At 43.4% G+C, this 25,976-nt stretch overlaps 1 protein-coding gene across 2 annotated transcripts in view; it reads left to right on the forward strand.

Moving 5' to 3' along the window:
* The window catches only part of CYP3A22 (cytochrome P450, subfamily IIIA, polypeptide 22), a 47,924-nt gene extending 22,611 nt beyond the window's left edge, over window positions 1-25,313 (forward strand). The window contains 10 exon segments of one of the 2 annotated variants that reach the window (NM_001195509.1): window positions 1,458-1,571; window positions 1,830-1,918; window positions 5,343-5,491; window positions 11,664-11,791; window positions 12,824-12,890; window positions 17,794-17,954; window positions 20,571-20,797; window positions 24,518-24,680; window positions 25,095-25,190; window positions 25,251-25,303. In NM_001195509.1, coding sequence (NP_001182438.1) covers window positions 1,458-1,571; window positions 1,830-1,918; window positions 5,343-5,491; window positions 11,664-11,791; window positions 12,824-12,890; window positions 17,794-17,954; window positions 20,571-20,797; window positions 24,518-24,680; window positions 25,095-25,190 — 1,194 coding nt within the window. In that variant the 3' untranslated portion in view covers window positions 25,251-25,303. 2 annotated transcript variants of the gene reach the window in all.

Here is a 25,976-nt window from a genome sequence, read left to right on the forward strand (position 1 = left end):
AAGGCTCTGGGGTCTTCTCACGATGGTCAGTCCTGCCATATTGTTGGCTCTGGTGGGCCTTGTCCTTCTCCTTTATTCCTAGTTGTCTCAAGATGTCTCAGTTCTGCTAGTCTCTGAGTGCAACGAGGCCAAAGCGGGTCATTTGTGCAGTGTTCTAAAAGGCTGAGGAAACTGGTCACTCAACCTGTTGTCTTTTTTTTTATTCTTTATTTCCAGCAAGGGGAACTGCCTCAGGCTGTGGCGTTCCCTCCTGGCCTTGAGGGGTGCTGGCCTGGGGACTGGGGTGATGTGGATAAAATGACACTGTTATCCTTAAACTCTGTGTGAGTTATTCTCAGGTGTGCTCCATTGCGGTGCTGAAGCTTCTTAAGTGGTCTCATGAGGTCTCCTAGACCTATTTCCGTTTGTTGTGAGCTGTCTTGTTGCTGTTCTTTGTAGGACAGCAGAGCCTGGAGTCTCCTGCTCCACCATCTTGGTGACGTCAACTAGTCTTTCATCATTACAGTGGTATTAGCTGTAGGTCTTTTGTGTGTGTGTGTGTGTGGCCACAGCAACACCAGATCCCAGCCATGTTTGCGACCTACACTGCAGCTCACAGCAATGCTGAATCCTAAACCCACTGATCAAGGCTAGGGATCCAACCTGCATCCTTATGGATACTAGTCGGGTTCATTTCCACTGAGCCTCAGCGGGAGCTCCTAGCTATAGGTCTCTTTGTAGATGCTCTTTATCAACTTGAGGAAGTTTTTCTCTTTTCCTAGTTTGGGAGTTTTATCATGAATCCATTTGAACACAAAACGTAATTTTGAAAGATTGAGGAAACTTTCAAACAGCTTGGCTTGATAAGCCCGTCCCAAGCTGGGAGATAGAATTATCCCTTTTTCTTCTATCCCTGAGGGAAAAATATACAGGAACATGTTTCCCATGTCATTGCATAATTTTTTTTCATAATAGTAAATAGATTCCTAATTTTTTGTGTATTAACTACTGCTTTAATTCCCCCCCCCCAGTCACCATTTTCCTTTTTCCAGTTGCTCAGACTGTAACTATACATAAAGACAGAATTAGTCTGAGGCAAAATACAATTTGCTAAGGCTACCTGGCTACCTGTCACCAATCCCTTTCTTCTGTGCACAGTCTAGGAGGATGAACTAGGTCTTATTCCCTTCTATTCCCCTGGAAAAACAGTTTCTCTACCACATGAGACATTTTTATTTAAAAGGATATCAGAATATGAAGACTGGAAGCCACATCAAGTGGCTGGATGTCCCTTCCACCCTCACAGGAACCTAGGCATTTGAGATAAACACTTACTGAGCATGTAATATAGAGCCTGCTACTAAGTAGGCAGTTACTAAATATTTGTTGAATAATTGGTTCCCACCTAATAAATTTTCCACAGCTGTTGAGACCTCCACAACTTACATAGGGTAAAATGTGTTTTGCTTTGACTCTAGAATTTTGGTCCAGCGGGAGTTATGAAAAATGCCATCTCTGTGGCTAAGGATGAGCAATGGAAGCGAGTACGAACATTGCTGTCTCCAACCTTCACCAGTGGAAAGCTCAAAGAGGTGAGCAAAGCAGAGGGCCTTCAATTAGAAACATAAAGGTAGAAAATAAGACTCCTCTCTTTCTCATAGTCCCTTTCCAAGGAGGAGTCTGCTGAGCTTGTGTTCCTAAAATGGTCTTTTATTTTTACCTCCTAGAAGTGACATTATAAAGTTCATTATGTTACTTATTGACGTAACGCTCCAAGCTTAGAAAGCCAGGTCCTTCTAGGACTTGAGTCTCTGCATCTGACTCTGGGTGGTGTTTGTTTTTTTGCCTAGATGTTCCCCATCATTGCCCAGTATGGAGATATGCTGGTGAGGAACCTGAGGAAGGAAGCAGAGAAAGGCAATTCCATCAACACGAAAGAGTAAGTAGAGGTGAAGCTGCTGATGTTCTGAGCTCTGTTGAGACCCTCCAGCTGTGCGCCATGGAGCCAGATTTTCCCACTTCCCAGTTACTCTGGTGACCAGACAGAAGTAGGTGTGTGGTGCTGTAACTCCCAACTGGCCACCCCAGGTTGAGTGGTGGTTCACGAAAAAAAAAAAAAATCAAGAAGTGTCTTCTGCTTCACTTAGTATGAGAATCTCTAGTTGCTGGAAATGCCATTATATAGCACAGGGAACTATATCCAATCTCTTGGGATAGAACATGATGGAAGATAGTGTAAGAACACACACACACATTTATATATAAGAATGTCACTATGTCACTATGCTATATAGCAGAAATTGGCACAATACTGTAAATCAACTATACTCTAATAAAAAAAAAGCATTTTCTCCTGGGTACATAAGCCAGGATTAACTTACTTGCTTAATTTTCACCTTAGATGGTCTGGAAGACAGAAATACATAGTTCAGTCTGAATTCAGGGAGCGTGACACCTCCAGCTTTGTTCTTTTTTCTCTGGATTGCTTTGGCTATGATGATCTTTTATGGTTCCATATAAATTTGAGGATTATTTGTTCCAGTTCTATGAAAAAAGTTGAGGGTATTTTGATAGGGATTTCCGTAAATTGATAGATTGCTTTGGGTCATATGGACGCTTTAACAATACTAATTCTTCCAATCCATGAACATGGGATATCTTTCCATTTCTATGAATCATCATTAGTTTCCTTCATCAGTGTTTTACAGTTTTCACAGGTCTTTCACTTCCTTGGTTTAAGTTTATTCCTAGGTATTTTATTCTTTTTTTGATGTGATTTTAAAAGGGATTGTTTTCTTGTTTTTCTGACAGCTCCCTATTACGTAGAAAAGCAACAGATTTCTGTATATTAATCATGTACCTTCCACTTTGCTGAATTCATTTATTCCATTCTATTAGTTTTTTGGTGGAGTCTTTGGGGTTTTCTATCATCTGCAAATAGAGACAGTTTTACATATTCCCTTCCAATTTGGATATGTGTTCTTTATTTTCCTATCTGATTCCTGGGCCTTAGGACTTCCAGTACCATGTTCAATAGAAGTGAGAGTGGGTATCCTTGTCTTGTTCCTGATTTTAAACAGTGCTGGCCCCCAAACAGTCCCACAAATCAATGGAATGGAATAGAGAGGCTGAAAACAAATGCACACATTTAGTCAGTTAATCTACGATGAAGGAAGCAAGAATATACAATGGAGAAAAGATGGTCTCTCCAATAAGTGGTCCTGGGAAAGCTGGACAGCTAGTAAAAGAGTGAAATTAAAACATTTTCTCGCACCATGTACAAACACAAACTCAAAGTAGATCAAAGACCTGACCGAGAAGAAACAATAGGCAGAACACTCTTTGACATAAATTATAGCAGTGTGTTTTTGGATTTGACTTTCAAGGTAAAGGAAACAAGAGCAAAAATAAACAAATAGGCCCTAATTCAACAAAAAATTTGCATAGCAAAAGAAACCATTGACAAGATAAAAAGATAACCTACTGAATAGGAGAAAATATTTACAAACGTATGACAAATGAGGGGTTAATATCCAAAATATATACATATCTCATCCAGTTAATCTCTAAAAAACAACCCATTAAAATGGGTAGAAGACCTGAACAGACATTTTTCCAGGAAAGATATACCAATGGGCAACATTGCTAATCATCAGAGACATGCAAATAAAAACCACAATGAGGTAACACCTCACACCTGTCAGAACGACTATCATCAAACATTTAGAAATAATAAACTTGGGCAAGGACGTGGGGGAAAAGGAAGCCCTCATACAAGGTTGGTGGGAATGTAAATTGGTGCAGCCGCTGTGGAAACCAGTATGGAGGTTCCTCAGAGAACTATCATATGATCCAGCAATTCTGCTGCCGAGGATATATTTGATGAAAAAGAAAACACTAATTTGAAAAAATACATTCACCCCAATATTTATAGCAGCATTATTCATAATAGGAAAGATATGGAAGCAACGTGGATGGACCTAGAGAGTGTTATGCCAGAGAAAGACAAATGCTGTAGGTTATTGCTTATAAACGGAACCTAAAAATGAAATGAAATGAATATAACAAAATAGAAACAGACGCACAGATGTCGAGAACCAACCGTGGGGAGAGAGAAGGAGGCGGGGGCGAGATAGGGGTAGGGGATTAAAAGGTACGAACCACAAGGTATAAAATAATTATGCTACAAGGATAGATTGTATAGGACAGGGAGTATAGTGAATATTTAATAATAACTTCACATGGAGTATAATCTGTAGAAATTTAAAATCACCGTGTAATATACCTGAAACAAATGTAATATTGTAAACCGGCTATACTTCCATAAAAAATGCACAGCTTAGAAAGAAGAAATGTGGTTGTTCCAAAGTGTTGAGCGTATGAAATGTGACAGGGGAAGGCACTTGGAGCTCACTGGTGGCCTAGGACCGTTGTACTATTGAACTTGGAACAACTTAAACCTCTTCACAATCTTGCTTGAGGGTATGTGCAGATGCGGAATATCAACCCTGCCATCACTTCTCTTTCCGTGGGTCTCCAAAGGGAAAAACCTTGCACAGGCTGTGGGCAGGATGACTGTAGCATTTATTGTCTATACTGGGATCTTTAAAATATTAGGCAACAGGTGTAAGCTGGGACTGTTCTGGGAAAACTTGGGGCATATGGTGCCTTAGCCATGGGATCCCCAAAGTCAAATTTAGAGTGATTTATTATTATTATTATTATTATTAAACAACTAGAAACATTTTTAGCTCTTATGTTTTACAGAAAGGACTGTGCCCTCAGGGCAAGCACAGACCACTGGAGGTGGGGCAGGGTGATCTTTCAGGAGCCTTCGCAGGGATGTAAGACAAGGAGGGACGATGATCCCGGCAGCTCAGAGCAGAGAGCTGCTCTTCTGTGATGTGCAGAAGAGGAGTCAGCTCTGAGCTCAGGAACTGTGGCAAGAGCTTCCCCACCCCTGGAAGAGTTAATTCTTACACCCTTTGTCCTGCTCAGACATGGTGCTTAAACACCTATTATTGCCTGCCGTCAAAACACACTACTGTGCTTTGATTTTGGGTGTTGATCCTTCTACGACTGAGCTCCGTGAGCTTGTGGGGGTGTGTGTCTAACTTGCTTTAGTGTCCATGTCACCCCAGCACAGGGCCAGCTGCCTCACTGGCACCTCGCACACACCTCATGAGTGTGTGTGATAGTAACTTAACTCTTCCATGACCCAGCAAATAGTTCTAAAAGAGTGTGGCTCTGTATCTGTCTTGCTGGGGCATCTGATTTAACATGAGCTTCTCGTTATAACTGTCGGGTAAGGATGGTAAAGTGGTCCTGGTTTTAACTGCCCGTGTCTTTCTCTCTCTGCTCAGAATCTTTGGGGCCTACAGCATGGACGTGATCACAAGCACAGCATTTGGAGTGAACGTCGATTCCCTCAACAACCCACGAGACCCCTTTGTACAATATGCCAGGAAGCTCCTAAGATTTGATTTCCTCGATCCATTTATTCTCTCAATAAGTATGTGTCCTACTATCTTTTTCTCTATTCCTCCCTCCTCTCTTCCTTCTCTCCCTCTTTCTTTTTTTTTTCTCCCTCTTTCTTTCTCTCCCCTGTTCTCTCTCTCCTTTCTTTTCCTTCTCCCTCCCTCCTTCCCTTCCTTCCTTCCTTCCTTCCTTCTCTTTCACAGCATTTATTCTTTCCCAGCTTTTTTTTCTTATATTCACATACCATCAATTCACCCATTTAAAATGTGTAATTCAGTGTTTTTTAAACCTAAGTATTCTGGATGGATAAATGGATAGGGATAATGTGGTACGCAAACACACAGAGGAATATTATTCAGCCATGAAAAAGAAGGAAATCCTGCCATTTGCAACAGTGTGGCTGGATCTTAGTTGAGGGTATTACGCTAAGTGAAATAAGTCAGGTAGAGAAAGGAAATACTTATATGTTGAATCAAGAGAAGAAATCCAGGGAGTTTCTGTTGTGGCTCAGTGGGTTAAGAACCCAACATAATGTCCATGAGGAGGCGGTTTTGATCCCTGGCCTCACTCAGTGGGTTAAGGATCCCGTGTTGCCACAAGCTGCCGTATAGCTTAACAGATGTGGCTCAGATCTGATGTTGCCATGGCTGTGATGCAGGCCTGTAGCTGCAGCTTCGATTTGACTCCTAGCCTGGGAATTTCTACATACTGCAGATGCAGCCATTAAAAAAAAAAAAAAAAAAAAAAAAAAAGAAGAAGAAGAAGAAACCCAAACTCATGGAAAAACGAGATCAGATCTTTGTTTACCAGAGGCAGGGCTTGGGCAGTAGAAGAATTGGATAAAGTGGTCAAAAGGTACAGACTTTCTGTTATTCCCTCAATAAGTCCTCATGATGTGATGTACTGTGCGACTAGAGTTGACACAGCTGTGTGATGCATTTGTATGTGGCTAACAGTAGATGCCAAAAGTTCTCATCTGAAGGAAAATTTTTTTTGGGTGACTGTATGAGGTGAGAGATATTAACTAAACTTAGGATTTAATCATTTCACAGTATATGTGTGTGTGACCTCATTGCGCTGTACACCTTAACTATTACAGGACGGAGTCTCAATTATAACTAATCAAACCAAAGAAAGTTTTTAGTACACTCAATGATATTTGCCGTTATCATCATATTTAATTGTAGGATATTTTTGTCACCTCAGATACCCTGTACCTTTTAACTGATACCTCCCCCTCCCTTAGCCCCAAGCAACTTTCTGAGTATGGATTTGCCTATTCTGGAAACTTTCTATAAATGGAGTCATAGATGGAGTTCCTGTTGTGGCGCAGTGGTTAATGAATCTGACTAGGAACCATGAGATTGCGGGTTCGATCCCTGGCCTTGCTCAGTGGGTTAAGGATCTGGTGTTGCTGTGAGCTGTGGTGTAGGTTGCAGACTTGGCTCAGATCCCAAATTGCTGTGGCCTTGGCGTAGGCCAGTGGCCACAGCTCCGATTAGACCCCTAGCCTGGGAACTCCATATGCCATGGGAGCAGCCCTTGAAAAGGCAAAAAGACCCCCCCCCCCAAAAAAAAGGAATCATAGAATATGTGGTCTTTTGTGGCTGGCTTCTTTCATTTACCATGATATTTTCAAGATTCATTCATTTGTAGCATATGTCAGTAATGCGTTTCTTTGTATGGCCACATAATTCTCCATCATATGGACAGTCTGCATTTTGTTTGTCCATTGATAAGTTAAACATTTGCATTCTTTCCACTGTTTGGATATCATGAATATGCTGTTATCAACATTCACGTACCAGTTTTTGTTGGAAGACCTGTTTTTTTTTTTTAATTTTCACACTGTACAGCAAGGGGGTCAGGTTATCCTTACATGTATACATTACAATTACATTCCCCGCCCCCCCCCCCCTTTCGGAAGATCTGTTTTTAATTCTTTCGGTGGAATTGCTGAGTACTTTGGAAAAATACTCAGAGATGGAATCGCTGAGTTATATAGTAACTGTGTTCAGCTCACTAAGGACCTGACAGTCTGTTTCCCACAGTAGCTACACTGTTTCACATTCCCAGGAGTAATGTCTGAAGTTTCCAATTTCTAGGAGTTCTTGCAGACAGGTGGTCAACAGTTTTTTTTTTTTTTTTAAATCTTTTTGCTTATGGCCATTGCCCTGGTTGTGAATAGTATCTTATGTGATTTTGATCTGCATTTCCCAAGTGGCTAGTGATGTTGAGAAACCTTTTATATGTTTGTTGGCCATTTCAATATCTTCTTTTGGTGAATGTCTATTCCAATCCATTGTTCATTTATAATTGGCTGGTTTGTCTGTTTTTGTGGATGTTGAGTTGTCAGAATTCTTTACATATTCTGGATAAAACTTCCCCATCTGATAAATGATTTGAAATCTTTTCCCTTTCTGTAGGTATTTTTTTCAGTTTCTTGATAGTGTGCTTTGGAGTGCAAAATTTAAAATTTTGATTATGTACAATTTCTACATTTTTTCCCTTTTATTCCTGCGTTTTAGTGTCATATCTAAGAATCCACTGCCAAATCTGAGGTCGTGAAGATTTATCCCTTGGCTTTCTCATAAGTTATATAGTTTTAGCTCCTATGTTCAGGTCTTTGGTCAGTTTTGAGTTTGTTTTTTGATATGGTGTGAGGTGAGAGTCTACTTCATTTTTTGCATGGTGTTATCCAGTTGTCTCAGCACTGTTCATTGAAAAGGCTGTTTTTTCCTCCCTTGAAAGGTCCTGGAAACTTTGTCAATATTCAGTTAACCATAGATATGTGTCTTTATTTATGGACTCCATTTTTTTTTTTTGGCCATGCCCAAGGGCCAGGGATTGAACCCTCACCACAGCTGTCAGCAGAGTCACAGCAGTGATAATGCTAGATTCTTAAGCTGCTGAGCCACCAGGGAACTCACTGGATTCTAAATTCTATTCCATAGATATATATGTCATCCCTGTGCCACTATCACATTGACTTGATTAATGTAGCTTTGTGGTGAATTTTGAAATCAGGAAGTATGAGTCCTATAACTTTATTATTTTTTTTTTTCAAGAACATTTTGTCTGTTTTGGGCTCCTTGCAATTTCGTATGAATTTAAACTCAGATTGTCATTTTCTACAAAGAAGCCATGCAGAATGCTGACAGGGAATGTATTATGTCTGTAGATTTGCCTTCGTGACAACGTAAGTGCTCTGAATGATGAGCATGGCATGTGTTTCGTATGCTTAGATCCTTAACAGTTTTGTAGACTTCAGAGTATCAGTTTTGCGTGTCTTTGTTAATTTTATTCTAAAGTGTTCTTTTCGATGTAATTGTCAGTGGAGTTATTCGTAAATTCATTTTTGGATTATTTATTGCAGGGTGTAGAATTACAACTGATTTTGTATGTTAATCTTGTATCCTGCAAACCTGCTGAATTTGTTAGTTCAAGCAGGTTTTTAGCAGATTCCTTAGGACGTTGTAAACACAAGATCGCGTTATTGGGTGACAGAGATAGTTTTATGTCTTCATCTTCTACACGGATACATTTTATCTTCTTCATTCTTCGGTTTGGAATATCTAATACAGCTTTGGGGAGAAGTGGTGAGAGACTTCCTTGTCTTAATCTTAGAGATAAGTATCCAGTTTTTCAATATTAAGTACATTGATCCTTTTTTCCTAGGTTCCCTGTATCAGGTTGACCAAATTTCCTTCTGTTCCTGTGTGTTGAGTGTTTTTATTACTGCAGGGCGTTGGATTTTGTCAGATGCTTTTTACGCATCTTTTTATACGACCACGTGTTTTTTGTTTCTTACTCTGTTGACATGGTGTATTGAAAACCTTGCATTCCCTGGATCAACCCCACTTGGATCTGGAGTATACCTCTTTTTATGTGTTACCAGGTTCAGTTTACTCGTATTTTTATGAGGATTTGTGCATCCATGGTCATAAGATACATTGGTCTCTAGGTTTCCTTTCCTGTCTGAGCTTAGTCTGGTTTTCATATCAGATTAACGCTGGCCTTACAGAGCAACTTTCAAAGGGTTCTGTCATCTCTTATTTTTTGGATGCGTTTGTGAAAAATTGGTATTCATTATTCTTCAGTTATTTGGTAGTATTCACCACTGAAACCATCTGGGCCTGAACTTTTCTTTGTCAAATTGTGGGCAGTTTCTTGATTACCAACTCACATTTGTACTTCTTACAAGTCTATTCAGATTGCTTCTTTCTTTTTAAGTCAGTTTCTGTACTTCATCTCCAGGACTCTGTCTATGCCCTCTAAGTTACCTAGTTTACTGGTGTATGTTGTTCATAATATTCCTTTATGGTCCTTCTTATATTTAATGTTGGCAGTAATCTCCCCTCTTTAATTTCTTTTTATTTTATTTTATTTTTGTCTTTTGTCTTTTGAGGGCCACACCTGAGGCATATAGAGGTTCCCAGGCTAGGGGTCAAATCGGAGCTGTAGCTGCCAGCCTACGTCACAGCCACAGCAACACGGGATCCGAGCTGCCACAGCTCACAGCAACGCCGGATCCTTAACCCACTGAGCGAGGCCAGGGATCAAACCTGCAACCTCATGGTTGTGAGTAAGGTTCATTAACCACTGAGCCATGATGGGAACTCCCCCTCTTTAATTTCGGATGCTGGATTTTGAATCTTTTCTTCTTCTTTTTTTTTTTCAGGCTGCATTTGCAGCATATGGAAGTTCTGAGGCTAGGGATCCAGTTGGATCTGCAGCTTCTGGCCTATACCACAGCCATAGCAATGCCAGATCTGAGCCGCATCTGCAACCTATGCTGCCTCAATGCCAGATCCTTAACTCACTGAGCAAGGTAAGGGATCAAACCTGCATCTTCATGGATACTAGTTGGTTCTTAACTTGCTGAGCCACAACAGGAGCTCCCTTGAATCTTTTTTCTTTTTTCTTGATCATTCTAGCTAAAAAGTTCTTTTTGAAGAGTCAGCTTTTGGTGTCATTGATTTTCCTCTGCTGTTTTTCTTCTTTATTACATTAGTTTCTGTTCTTGTCTTTGTTGCTCTCTTCCGTCTTCTAGCTTTAGGATTAGTTTGCCCTTCTTTTTTCAGTGTGTTAGGGTGGATTGTTTAGGTTCATGATCGGAGATCTTGAAATCTTTGTTCTTCTTTTTTTTTTTTTTTTTTTGTCTTTTTAGGGGCATATGAGGTTCCCAGGCTAGGGGTCTAATCAGAGCTGTTGCTGCTGGCCTGCACCACAGCCACATCTGTGACCTACACCACAGCTCACGGCAACACTGGATCCTTAACCCACTAAGCAAGGCCAGGGATCGAACCCGCAACCTCATGGTTCCTAGTTGGATTCGTTTCCACTGCGCCACGACAGGAACTCCTGTTCTTTTTAAAGATAGACATTTATAGCCTTAAGTTTCTCTATGAGCACTGCTTTTGCTATATTCCATTAGTCTTGGTAAGTATATCTTCATCTTTTTTATCTCAAAGTAATTCCTGGTTGCCTTTTTGATACACTGTACAACTCATTGGTCATTTAGGAGTGTGTTGTTTAATTTCCACATATTTGTGTGTGTCCCACTTTTTTGTTTTGGGCTGCCCCGTGGCATACGGAGTTCCTAGGCCAGAGATCGCATCTGAGCTGGACTTGTGACCTCCACCACAGCTGTGGCAACATCAGATCCTTAACCCACCATGCCAGGCCAAGGGTTGAACCTGTGTCCCAGCCAGATACTGGAGGGATACTGCCGATCCCATTGTACCACAGTGGGAACTCCTCTGTTTCCCACTTTTTTTTTTTGATGTTGATTTTTAAGTTAATCCATTGTGATGGAAAGACATACACTACATTATTTCTCTCCTGACAGTTGTGTTTTTGGAACAGAATGATTAATTAAGTAGCAGACTATAGTGTGGTTTATCAGAGAGACTCTAGTCCGATGGATGAAGGGCTGTGAGGTCCCAGACTGTCATCCTGTCCTTTGGTCACTCTGAAGATGCTCAAGAGGCCACTGATCTCACTCCTACAGTGATGCCCCCTATATGTGGACTTGCTCTGGCTCAGTCATTGGCTTGGAAGTCCGAGAAAAGGTCACAGAAGCAATGGCTCCGGGCTGAGTGTCCTTGTGGTTTTACTTTCTCTTGATTGGAAGAGCAAAATATAATTGCTCCAGGTAAATTCTGCATTTTCACTGTGGTTCCCTTTTCTCTCTTTCCCTACAGTATTATTTCCATTCCTCAGCCCATTCTTTGAAGTATTAGACATCACTTTGTTTCCAAGAAGTTCTGTGAAATTTTTCACACAGTCTGTAAAAAGGATGAAAGAAAGTCGCCTCAAAGATCAACAAATGGTAAAAATCTGGTGGTGGTTACATGAGAGCTTTCACTTTTTGAGAATTTACTGACCTGTATACATATGGTTTGTGCACTGCTCTGCATTTTTTTCAGGATAGGTAGAGAACTAAGGGTTTAAGGCAGGGATGGTTATAACATTTTGGAAAAATGAAGAAGGTGGAGGTTGAGGAAGAAAAGAAAATGAGCCAGAGAGCAGTGTTTAAATTTAACAGCAGGCCTGCCCATTAGTGTTGTCGAGATAAAAACCTTGCCACTTCCTTTCAGTAAATTGTCAAGGGATAAAAATTACTGTTTAAAAATGATTTTACTGGTATTATATTACACTGGCAAAGAATCACTTCAATCCCAAGCCTCCTATCTCACAGATGGTCCCATAGAAGCCCCCTCAGGCACCTGGGGGGTGTAGCCTATGGTACATTTGAGCCTCTCATAGTCTGGGTGGGCAGGGGTCTTCTCTGGGTGATGAGGCTGCAAGCTGGTTAACCAGCTTTGCCTTTGTGAGGTCTGGAGACCAGCACAGGGATGCCTGCAGGTCAGCAGGTACAGGGCTGGGTACCCAGGGTGGTCCTGGAGGTTGTGCAGAGATCTGGAAGGATCAGGAGCTTGAAGATGCTTCTACAGAAGCTGCCGATGAACTCCGCAAAGGTCAGGGGATCATTTATGCAGGCCCTTCCTTAGGAATTAAAGTTGGAGGGAAAAAAAGGATTGAAGTCATGGACTTTCTCCTGAGCAAACGTGTGTAACAGGAGAGGGATCAGACAAAGAAACAGTTTCAAAAGCCAGAGACGCCAAAGCTCAGAGAGAACCAGGACAAAAAAGCAGTTGGCTGTGATGGCTGGGTTTCTCTCAAGAACACATCATGCTCTCCAGGATTTGTAGGTGGTGTCAGCATTCGCTGAGGACTCAGCGGTATACGTAGACTTCTAGTCTTTAAGGGGCCATGTTCTCAGGAAAGAGGAGAAATACCAACTTTCCGATTTATCTATGACTTCCAAGTAACTTTCTCTCATTGAAATGTGTGTTCCCAGCGCCGAGTGGACCTTCTTCAGCTGATGATTAACTCCCAGAATTCCAAAGAAACGGATGCCCATAAAGGTAACCACAAAGGGGTCAGAGGGGCCCCTGTGGGGAGGCCCAGAGGAAGGGGTGGTTCTGAAAATGTGCAGCAAGTTTTTCCGGGCAGATGAGCATTTCTGCCCCATTGAAGAAGGTCACACGTTCAGAGAGAAACAGTAGCCTGAGGTGCTTCTTAGAAGTGGGCAGGCGCAACTTTGTTCAGAGCTTGAAGGGCAAGTGCAGCAAGGAGGTCAGGCCCAGGAGCCAGTCCTGGTCTGTGCATCCCCTACAGCGGAGCCTCTGGGGCCCTTGTTTCCAGTGTGGATGCTCAGGCTCCTCCAGACCCACTGAGTCAGAGCCTCTGCCTGGAAATTTGCATCAAGGCCTCATCATGTCATGAGGCACAAGTCCCAGGGTTGGTGACCTTAACTTGAAACATTTAGTGAAGTTGTGTTCACCAGCTCAATCATTGTCAAGTTTAATTTTTTCCTGTCATTAATAAGTATCTTGTGGGAGAAGCTTTTTTTGACTGTGGATAATCAGTTCCTCTTCAAATTGCCACCTAGTAGTTTTATCATCATGGACGGTTTTTGACTAAAACCATTGTTACTGTGATGGTTGCAACATGATGACTTTTTAATCCCATCATTCACTTATGAGTTGATGTTCTTTTGTAAGGAGAGCTCTCCACTCTCCCTCATTTATTTATATGTTCATTTATTTATGTCACTTTGATCTCAAGGGTAACTAATTTACTTTCTTATGTCAGTCTTCATTTTGAAAAAGATACATGCACCTGTATGTTCATTGCAGCACTATTCACAGTATCCAAGACATAGAAACGACCCACATGTCCATTGACAGATGAATGGAATAAGAGGATGTGGCATGTAGACCCAATTGAATACTACTCATCCATAAAAAAGAACAAAATAATGCAGCAACATGGATGGAACCAGAGACTCTCATACTAGGTGAAGTAAGTCAGAGAGAGAAAGACAAATACCGTATGATACCACTGATATCTGGAATCCAATATACAGCACAAATGAACCTTTCCACAGAAAATAAACTCATGGGCTTGGAGAACAGACTTGTGGTTGCCAAAGGGCAGGGGGAAGGAGTGGGAGGGACTGGGAGTCTGGGGTTAATAGAGTCAAACTGTTGTATTTGGAGCAGATAAGCAATGAGATCCTGCTTTGTAGCACAGGGAACTACATCTAGTCACTTTTGATGCAACATGATGGAGGATAATGTGAGAAAAAGAATGTACATGTGTATGTGACTGAGTCACTTTGCTGTACAGGAGAAATTGACAGAACACTGTAAACCAGCTCTAATAGAAAAAGTAAAAATTATTACTTAAAAAATTGGTTTTTGATAGCAGGGATAAGCTGACTCCAGCACACTAGAAATAAATCTTTTACCGTTTGTACATCTACTTCTATCTATCTATCTATCTATCTATCTATCTATCTATCTATCTATCTATCATTTTTCTAAGTACATCATATAATACAACTTTCTATGATAAAGAAATATTCTATATCTGTACTGTTCAATACTGTAACCACTCAGTATAAGTGGCTACTGAGCACTTGACATGTGGCTAGTGCCCCTGGAAACAGAATGCTACATTGTATTTAATTGTAATCAGTTACAATTACGATTTAAATAGCCACATATTAGACAGTATAGCTCTAAACTTTGAGTCTAAGGGGTTTACCCTAACTGGGGAAAGAACCTCATAGTCGAATCTACCCACAAGAGCATCGCAGAGATCCTCACTGGGGAATCTGACCTCTGTTGATCTTGCTCACACTCACTGTATATTGTTTTCGTTGTGAGTTACATGGCTGGGGCAAGTGAGTGCTCTAGGTCTCTGAAGATCCTAATTCAGTCCCAACACATAGATTAGAGCCTGACCATGCTTGGTGTGTCTCAGGAGAAGACAAAGAGAGAGACCAGTTTATAATCACAGGGCTCTTTGCTGAGCCAAGAGAGAGGGCAGGTACTGAGAAGATGACATTTGGGCCACGATCGAATAAGCAATGCTAATTCTGTTCACTGGACCCTAGTTTGCTGTATTACATGCTGGCCAGTGCCTTTCCAAGGACACCTTTTTACTTTTGCTATTTTCATGCGGGTCAATCATGGCTCTTCTAGCTTGTTAATCTCTGCAGCTTCTGGGCAGAACGGAGAGCCTCCATGTGGAGACTAGAGCCCCAGATCTTCTTTTACCTGATGCCTCTCAAAGTATAGCCCTTGCTTCTCGGGCTACGTTGTGCACACAAATCACCACATCTCATGAACATTCCTAGTTCTAGGTCGGGGTGTGAGACTCTGCATTTCTTACAAGCTCCCAGATGCCACTGATGCTGCTGGTCCATGGACCACACTTTGAGTAGCTAGAATTTATCTGTATCCCAATATTATTTTTTTATTTTAAATAGATTTTATTTATTTTATTGTAAAAAATGTTATTGAAGTGTAGTTGGTTTACAATGTTCTGTTAATTTGTGCTGTATAGCAGAGTGACTCATATTTTCCATTATGGTTTATCACAGGATATTGCTCACAGTTCCCTGTGCTATACAGTAGGACCTGGTTGCTTATCCATCCTTAATCTACTGGTTTGCATTGCTAATCCCAAACTCCCCATCCTTCCTCTTCAACCCCCTTACAAGTCTGTTCTCTATGTCAGTGAGTCTGTTTCTGTCTTGTCGACATGTTCATTTGTGTCATATTTTAGATTCCATGTGTAAGTGACATTTGTCTTTCTGGCTTTGCTTAGTATGGTAATCTCTAGGTCCATCCATCTTGCTGCAAATGACATCATTTCATTCTTTTTAATGGCTGAGTCATATTCCATTATATAGCTATATATGTATATGCATATGTATATATTAAAACTTCTTTATCCATTCTAGATTTCATATTTAGGAGCAGTTTTAGGTTCATAGCAAAACGGAACAGAGTATAGAGTTCCCACCTACCCTCTGCCATCTATAAGCACAGCCTCCCCCACTATCAACAAAATGCTCCGGAGTGGACTCACAGTTAAACGAACTTTGTCATTATTATTCTTGACGTATCATTACCTCTGCAAGCCCATAGTTCACATTAGCATGTACTCTTGGTGGTGTACATTCTGGGATTCTCCGGATATTGGCAAATGTGTCAGCACCATGATATCACACAGCAGATTTCACTACCCTCAGAATTCTCTGTGCTCCACATTCTTCCCTTTCCCATCGCACCTGCAATCATCCACTTTTCCCTGTCTGCATAGTTTTGCCTTTTCCTGAATGTCATGTACTTGGAAGCCTGTGATATGTAGCGTTTCCACGTTCTGTTGCCCAATACTGTTCTTTTCTGTTCCTGCAAACAAGTTTAGATAAAAGATCAATTTTCCCTACAATATAGCCTTAGTGTTGTCAAATCTCTCTCTCAAAAAAACCATCAAGCCATACTTTAACTGGAACAGTTTAAATGATTCTGGAAGGGAATGCTACTCCATTTTACTTGTAGCTAAAGTACCTTTACAGTTCTCCAAGGGACATACGATAACACTGTGTATGTTAGATGGAAATGCTATGTCTTTTTTTTTTAATCATTAGTAAAGTCTAGTTGATTTACAATGTTTTGTCAAGTTCTGTTTTACAACAGAATGACCCCTTCACACACATTTCGCTGTGTGGAACAGCAGGGTCCCATTGCCCATCCCTTCCCAATATGACATGCCGAGTCCAGCGCTGCAGGGCAACGGGAGATCCTGGAAGAGGGATGACGCGGCATAATTAAACACACAAGACTCTTACATCTAGAAAGTGGGGGACCAGGAGGCACTCTGTTCTGTAGAACAAAGGCACCTAGGTTGTAGCCCACATGCCTTTCATTAGGGACGGTGACGTGGGTTAATGAGCAAAATCAGGTGCAGGTAACGATAAAGGTATCTTTTAGTGGTTGTTCTTCTGCATGTGTGCCAAATTTGTTTACTGCATCGTTCAGCAGTTTCAATGGTCTCCAACAATAACAGTTTGCATCCCCCAAACCCCCCAAATGCCCATCCATCCCACTGCCTCCACTCCCCCCCACCCCGGGAATCCCAAGTTTGCTCTTCTTGGCCATGATCTGTTTCTGGTTTTTGTTTGCTTGTTACTTTTAGATAAGATCATCTGTTCCCTATTTTAGATTCCACAAATAAGTGGTTTCACATGGTATTTGTCTTTTTCTTTCTGGCTTACTTCACTTAGTATGAGAATCCAACCATGTTGCTGCACATGGCATTAGTTTGTCTTTTTTATGGCTGGGTAGTATTCCATTGTGTATATATACCACATCTTCTTTATCCATTCATCTGTCGATGGACATTTAGGTTGTTTCAATAGTGCTGCTATGAACACAGGGGCACATGTATCTTTTTCGATGAAAGATTTGTCTGGATCTATGTCCAACAATGGAACGGCTGGATCATATGGTAACTCTGTATTTAGTTTCCTGAGGTACCTCCATACTGTTTTCCATACTGAAACAATGGTTGCCCAATTTACATTCCCACCAACAGTGGAGGAGGGTACCTTTTCCTCCGCACCCTCCCCAGCATTTGTTATTTGTTGACTTGTCTTGAAATTACCCTGCCGTGTTGGCGGGGAGGTGGCATCACCAGGAACAGAGGGCCATTAATAGGACAGATTCTGGAAACACTGGATTAAGAGAATTCTTGATGCAGAAGAGTGAAGGAGACATTTCTGCACAGGACTCGCCATCCTATCTGGCTCTACGAGGCAGACGCGATACTGAAAAGCACTCCCCCTTTGACTCTGAATTATGTTTACAGTTTTCCCCTTAGGGCTTTGGGAGTTGCATTTGAATGTCTCATCATTCTATACCATGATTTTTACATTAACATGCTTTACCTCAAATGTCTTTTACTTTGTAGCTCTGTCTGATCAAGAACTTGTGGCCCAAAGTATTATCTTCATTTTTGCCGGCTATGAGACCACTAGCAGTTCTCTCTCCTTCCTGGCGTATATACTGGCCACTCACCCTGACGTCCAGCAGAAGCTGCAGGAGGAGATTGATGCGACCTTCCCCAGCAAGGCGAGTGGTGATACGTGGCGAGGGGAGGGGATGGCAAATCCTGTGCTCAAATGTCTCCTTCCCACTTCTTAGGAGAGTTTTGCGAAAAGCGTAAGCGTCAAATCTTTTACCTCCACTATTTAGGAGGATCTAAAGAGCACAAAACAAAGGGGACAGCAGAGGTCATGTGTGCTACTCACAGCAACAGAAGCACTTTGAAAAAAAGTGCTGGTCTTGCTGTATCAGTTATCAGGATAATGCCAAGAAAAATGCACAAATCCTCAGTGGCATCTAACAATAAGCATTTATGGCTCCATTGTCTGCGTATTAACCCCTCGAGAAGGCTGAACTTGATTCGGTCTGGGTGTTGGCCTTGGCTGAGCTGGCCAGGCTGACTCAGCTCTACATGTTTCTCGGTCCCCACATATCTGCTCCCCAGGGCAATGGCAGATGACAAGGGCAAGGAGCCCAATCACACAGGTGCCTTCAAAACTCTGCTAGGGTCGCACGGAGCCAGCATACCACTGTATGAACACTGGTTCAAAGCAAGCCACCCGGCCAAGCCCACAGTCCATATGGGAGGCACCACAAAGTGAGATGACAAAGGGTGTAGGAAGGGGTGGGGATTCCGGGCCTTTCATTCCGTCTACCACCCTGGGCACACTGGACTAGGGAAGGGTGTCGGGTAGGAAAGAGGGCACATGAGTAGAAGATCTGACTGGTGTTGACAAGTCTGTAACCTTTCAGAGTCCTGGATCCTCCAGATACAAGGTAAGGACACAGCAGAGGGCCTACCAAAATCAGAGGCCATCTGTCTCTCTGGTAAATGCCGTACGGGGATCCTTTTGATGCAACAGGGCGGAAAGTCACTGAGACAGCCAGTAGCTAAATCACTGTGTTTTCCCCATTTTATAAGAATATGTAAAGGACAAACAACACTCATGGCTAACATTTGCTTCTTACTTTATATGTCTGTTCTAAATACTTTCTACTTATGAATGTGTCTAATCTTCAAGTGATTCTGCATTAGTCAGCAAGAGGGTAGGTTAGGCCTCAGGAACAGATGAGCCCCCAAATCTCAGAGCTCTCATAGCAAAGGTTAACTGCTAACCCACATCTCCAAGTGCAGCACAGATGGTCAGTGGAGGGCGGGAGTAGGAAGCTCTGCTCCACACAGTTACTCGGGGAAACGGACTAGGAGGGCCCGGCATCCTGGAGCTGCATTATCTGGATGTGAGGTCTTCCTGTTGTCTGGGGAATAGGAAACTCGAGCACTAGCTTTTCAAGTGTTTGTTCCCTGAACTGACATAACTGCCTCAGTTCACAACCCACTGGCAAAGCTGGTTTCCCATACCTTCACGTGGGATGGGAAATAAGGGGACCACATGGATATTGGGAAGCAGTGAATGTCTCTGCCACACAACCCTAGGAAGGGTCAACTCTGATTACGTCCATGTCGCATTTCAGAAAACTGAGCTACAGAGGGATGAAGTACTTGCATGCACCAGCCTTGTGCCTGGTAGTGAAGATGCCAAGCTGGGAGCCAGGGTGTTGGCTCCTGAGCCTTGTCACCCTCTACAGTATGACCCCTGAACTATAACCCATGTGACAGCTCCATATCACCCTTACCATCTCCGATCTCTGCCCAATCTGGAGTTCTCGGTGGGGTGAGGAGACCTGGCCTCTGGGGCTGGAGTTGCCTGTTTAGACCCTCACACCTTACAGTCAGACCTGAAGAAACAACAGGGGTCCATTCCTGCCATAGAGGGTGGGGCTGTGGCGGGGGCTCTGATCCTCTTTGAACTTTCCGGGGAACTTAATTCCATTCCTGATTGCACCCGTCTTACCCTTCATATTGGATTTAGAAGGGAACTAGTTTCTCCCCAAATTATTTGTAGAGTTTTTATATAATATAGCGATTCTCCCTAAATTTTATAGGTATAATCAAAAGAATTAGCAAGTGGGATTTCTTAACCAAAAACTTTGATACTGTATAGCAGACGTGCCCCTTTCTACATTCTCTCTCCTTGGTACAGATGAGTTGTGCCTCCTTTTTCTTTTTTCTTTTCCTTTTTAGGGCCGCATGTGCGGCATATGGAGGTTCCCAGCCTAGGGGTCAAATAGCAGCCGCAGCGTCTGGTACACCAGAGCCACAGCAATGCTGATCCGAGCTGCGTCTGCGACCTACACCGCAGCTCATGGCCATCCTGGATACTTAACCCCCGGAGCGAGGCCAGGGATTGAACTCACATCCTTAGGGATGCTAGTCAGGTTCATTGCCGCTGAGCCCCGGGGGAACCCCTGTTGTCCCTCTTTGAAAGGAAACAGTGACTTTGGCCTATTTCACTGAAGAGTAAATGTCACAGTCTACTGCACATTTTTCTCGTGAGAAAGAAAAAACCTTACGTGATAGTGAGGGATTTCACATCCTTTTCAGGGGACCGTCCCAGTGGCTCCCACGGTCTTACCTACTCCATGCATCTCAAGTGGACACTGAGAGGTCAAAGGACAGAGATTAAAATGTCTATAAATGCTCAGGCCCTTTACCAGTTTATCTCTGGAGTACCTACCATTTCAGCAGGACTACGGAGACTGAATTGAAAGTTCATTCATTGCCATTGATTTCTTTCTTCCCAGGCCCTTCCCAGCTACGATGCCCTGGCACAGATGGAGTACCTTGACATGGTGGTGAATGAAATTCTCAGATTATACCCAATTGCTGCTAGACTTGAGAGGGTCTGTAAGAAGGATGTGGAAATCCATGGCGTGTCCGTTCCCAAGGGGACCGTGATGATGGTACCGGTTTTCTCGATTCACAGAGACCCAGAGCTCTGGCCGGAGCCTGAGGAGTTCCGCCCTGAAAGGTACGAGACCCCAGGGAAGGGGGCTGTCGGTGACCTGGGCTGTTCAGAGCATATTCTGAGGACTCTTTTGTTTGCTTGTTTGTCTTTGGAGAGCCACACCTGCCGCCTATGGAGGTTCCCAGGCTAGGGGTCGAATCGGAGCTGTAGCTGCCGGCCCACAGCACAGCCACAGCAACGCCGGATCTGAGCCACATCTGCGACCTACACCACAGCTCATGGCAAGGCTGGGTCCTTAACCCACTGAGCAAGGGCAGGGATGGAACCTGTGTCCTCATGGATACTCATCGGGTTTGTTAACCACTGAGCCATGACGGGAATGCCTTTGAGTCTCTTATTATGTGTGAATGTACTGTTATTTGTTTTCCATCTTTTTATTGTTAGCAGTCTTTTCTTATTCCAAGAATGATCATGGAACAAAATTTTACAAACTGGAGACTAGAAAAAAGTAAATTTTAGACACATTCCCAGTACCTTAAGATAAGCCTCATTAATAATGCTGTGTATGTCCTTATGGACATTTTTCTATGCATATATGGATTTTTAAACTTAGAATGGCATTATATATAATTTGCTTTTTTTTTTTTTTTGTCTTTTGTCTTTTGTTGTTGTTGTTGTTGTTGTTGCTATTTCTTGGGCCGCTCCCGCGGCATGTGGAGGTTCCAAGGCTAGGGGTTGAATCGGAGCTGTAGCCACCGGCCTACGCCAGAGCCACAGCAACGTGGGATCCGAGCCGCGTCTGCAACCTACACCACAGCTCACAGCAATGCCGGATTGTTAACCCACTGAGCAAGGGCAGGGATCGAACCCGCCACCTCATGGTTCCTAGTCGGATTCGTTAACCACTTCGCCACGACGGGAACTCCCCATAATTTGCTTTTAAACCACTTACTGTATGTAATAGTCAACTATAATTGTAAACAACATTCTGTGTTTTTAAACATATATATATGTATAATTTCTGCGTATATAATTTACTTACCAACTATCTCATGTTAGGTATTTAGGCCTTTTATTTCCTTTAAGTTTTTTGGTCTGTTCTCTTTAGTTCTTTGAATTCGCATCAGTGATCCCACATGCCATTTATTTAATCCCTGGCTTCCATTTCCTCCAGCATTGTTGCGAGATGCAGGTTGGGGATTGAGAGGCCTCTCATCCCTGTGGTTCAAGCAGCCTCACTGAGGGCGGAGGTGCACCCAGGTCCCGGCACTGGCTGTGACTGCAGTCCTAGGCCAGCTCCTTCTGCTGACCTTCCGCAGAGAAGTCCTCTGCTCTCAGATGTCTGAGATGTCCTCCTTGGAGGGGCCGAGCATCTGCTTCTAGGAATTTATTTATTTGTTTATTTTATTTTTTGTCTTTTGTCTTTATAGGTCCGCACCCGTGGCACATGGAGGTTCCCAGGCTAGGGGTCTAATTGGAGCTGCAGCCGCCGGCCTACACCAGAGCCACAGCAACATGGGATCTGAGCTGCGTCTGCAACCTGCACCACAGCTCACGAGGCAACCCCGGATCCTTAAGCTGCTGAGCGAGGCCAGATATTGAACCAGCAACCTCATGGTTCCTAGTTGGATTTGTTAACCATTGAGCCACGACAGGAACGCCCTATTTCTTTTTTAATTTTTTTTTTTTTGTCTTTTGTCTTTTGTCTTTTTGTTGTTGTTGTTGCTATTTCTTGGGCCGCTCCCGCGGCATATGGAGGTTCCCAGGCTAGGGGTCTAATCGGAGCTATAGCCACCGGCCTACGCCAGAGCCACAGCAACGCGGGATCCGAGCCTCGTCTGCAACCTACACCACAGCTCACGGCAACGCCGGATCGTTAACCCACTGAGCAAGGGCAGGGACCGAACCCGCAACCTCATGGTTCCTAGTCGGATTCGTTAACCACTGCGCCATGACGGGAACTCCTCTTTTTTAATTTTTAATTAATATTATTATTATTATTTTTGCTTTTTAGGCCGCGCCTGCAGCATATGGAAGTTCCCAGGCTAGGGGTCGAATCAGAGCTGCAGCTTCTGGCCTACGCCACAGCCACAGCAATGCCAGATCCTTAACCTACTGAGCAAGTCCAGGGATTGAACCCATATCCTCATGGAGGCTAGTGGGCTCGTTACCACTGCACCACAATGGAATTCAGGGGAATTCAGAGCCGAGGTCTGGCCTGGGCACAGCTTGGACTCTGGAAGCAGTTGATGCTTCCCCTTTGTGTCATGAGCAAACTTGGGAGGCAGCTTTTTAGGGTAGTAACTGAGATCTAGACTTTTACAGCCCCCGACCCTAAGCTCCCTGATGGCGGGGACTTTGTCGTGTTGGCCATGGTGCCCCCGGTGCTGACATAACCGCTACAACGTAGCGCTTGTTGAAAGAGGAAGTCAGGGAGTTCCCACTGTGGCTCAGCGGGTTGCCACCCAACTAGCATCCATGAGGGTGCAGGTTCGATCCCTGGCCTAGCTCAGTGGGTCAAGGACCTGGTGCTGCTGTGGCTGTGGTGTAGGCCGGCAGCTGCAGCTCTGACTCGACCCCTGTCCTGGAACTTCCATATGCACAGGTGAGCTCCACCCCCAACACGCACCCCGCCCCCCAAAAAAGTAAGACAAAGTCAAGAGTCAACCAAGTCCTCTTTCTGGGACAGGGAGCCTTCAAGCTCAGCAGCTTCCCCTCCTGGAGCTTCAGGAACCTAAAACCAGAGACCACTCTGCACTTGTCTTTGATTTGTTCCATCGTCAAGCAGAGAGTTCGTGCCTCCCTGTGTCAGGGCCTGGGCCAGGCGGTGAGAAATCCCAATGCTAAAGAAAGCCCACGATGGAGAATTTTTGATGTCTACACAAGCGTATTCCCTAGGCACAAGTGTATGAACCATGTTTAATGTAACTTTACATGCCTATTCCCTGTCCACCAGCCATCAACCTGTGGCTGCCCCATGCCGTGCTACCCTTTCGGACTAATTCCCCTTGTATGTGAAGACACATCCTCTGTTTATAATCCAAACTGTTCTCCAAAAAAGGGACGCTTCTGAATATACAAAACCACGGTGCCATTATTATTTTCCCCCAATCCACATTTTTTTCCTTTTTATAATATTGAGGAGCCCTATTTGAATAAAACATAGGCCTCCCCATCAAAGAATGTATAGCCTCGTGGAACAGATGGATTCGGAGTTCAGGAGTGGTGCTGGAGGAGCACAGGGTCCTGTGCCCGTGTAATTCTTCTGACCTAAGTATCCTCTGGGTGTGGGAGTGAGAGCCAAGAAGAGAGAATGAGAGACAGGGACACAAGAGGAGGGGTTGGAGAGGGAGGACAAGGGAAAATGACCATTGAGTCCTGGGACGCTTCCTTCCTGCTTCCATCCTCCGTGAGCCCATGACCAACCTAAGTGCCCACGGAGCCGGGAACCTGCTTGTCCTTCCGTCAGTCTCGTTTCCTAACTGCCTTTCGGAGCATGAATATCTCACCACCCCGAATGTAAGTTTAGTGTTTAAGGATAACGTTTCTTTTAAACAGCAGGCATCGCATCCCCTCAGTGCGGCTGAAAGCGCCCACGGGGGGAGGGGGGTGGGCAGGATCTGGAGCATCCCTTCCTCACAGCAACGTACCCACCGCAGGATGAATGACCAGCCCCCAGACGGACCCCTCGTGTGCCTGGTTGAAGAGTGAACACCTCACACTCAGTGCTCTTGAGGTTTCTGTGTTTCATTAATTAGTTTTCATGTACGGTTACGCAACCAGGTTCAGTAAGAAGAACAAGGACTCCATAAACCCTTACACTTACCTGCCCTTTGGGACTGGACCCCGCAACTGCATTGGCATGAGGTTTGCCCTCATGAACATGAAACTCGCTCTCGTCAGAGTCCTGCAGAACTTCTCCTTCAAACCTTGTAAAGAAACACAGGTCAGACAGTTCATTTTCTGCATTACAATTGTTTTATGGGGCGTTTTTAATTTTTTTTTTTTTAAACCGAGGGCTCTCGCTCTCTGTAGTTAAGAATGGGATCTGTTCAGTAAATAATTTGTTCTGTGGAGCCATCTGGGATCTTTAATGATCAATCCGCTCTAGAGGAGTGAATCTGGGGCTTTATAAAGGCTCACATATAATGGTCGTCTAGAGTCAGTGCAGTTAGTGCCACATGGTTATATGCAATCCATTGAAGTTGAGCAACGTTTTAAAATGTAAAACCAAAGATATATGATGCTACAGGTAGCATTTCTTTGGTTACAAAGTATTAACGTCTATAGTCTGTCTTGTCTTCTTTGCTTCCCTTGTGGGCTGTTTCATTAGTCTCTTGTGCTTGTTTAACTATTGCAGACGACCCTGAAACTAAGCTCTCAAGGACTTATACAACCAGAAAAACCCATTCTTCTGAAGGTTGTGCCCAGAGATGGGACCGTAGGTGGAGCCTGACTTTCCCAAAGGACTTGGGCTTGGTTCCTCAAGGAAGCTGCACCCCAGAGCATCAGAGACCTTGACTTTCTTTGTGATAAGAACTCGAAATAAAGATAAGCTTCATCTAGTGCATTTGATGGAGGACTGTGGATTCTGCACATTTATTTAGCTTCTCGGTGTCTACGTGGAGTGTTATATACTGGGTCATATGAAGGAGGACTCGTAAGGGCCAGATATGCAGACTCCATGCCTCCCCACTTAGTACCATCTCCTCCTCCTGAGCACTGATCAGAATGAAAATGTCTTAACAGTTTTATCAACAGATTAATGGAAGCAAGAATTATTGTAGTGTATACATACCACATCTTCCTAATCCAGTCATCTGTCAATGGACATTTGGGTTGTTTCCATGTCTCAGCTATTGTGAATAGAGCTGCAATGAACATGCGGGTGCATGTGTCTCGTTTAAGGAAAATTTTGTAGGGATATATGCCCAACAGCGGTGTTGCTGGCTCATATGGTAGTTCTATGTATAGATTTCTAAGGATGTGGTATATATACACAGTGGAATACTACTCAGCCATAAAAAAGAACGAAATAATGCCATTTGCAGCAACATGGATGGAACTAGAGACTCTCATACTGAGTGAAGTAAGTCAGAAAGAGAAAGACAAATACCATATGATATCCCTCCTATCTGGTATCTAATATACAGCACAAATGAAACTTTCCACAGAAAAGAAAATGATGGATTTGGGGAACAGACTTGTTGTTGTCCCGGAGGGGTGGGGAGGGGAAGGGAGT

This window comes from Sus scrofa, chromosome 3, assembly GCF_000003025.6.
Source record: "Sus scrofa isolate TJ Tabasco breed Duroc chromosome 3, Sscrofa11.1, whole genome shotgun sequence".
NCBI classification, from domain to species: Eukaryota; Metazoa; Chordata; class Mammalia; order Artiodactyla; family Suidae; genus Sus; species Sus scrofa.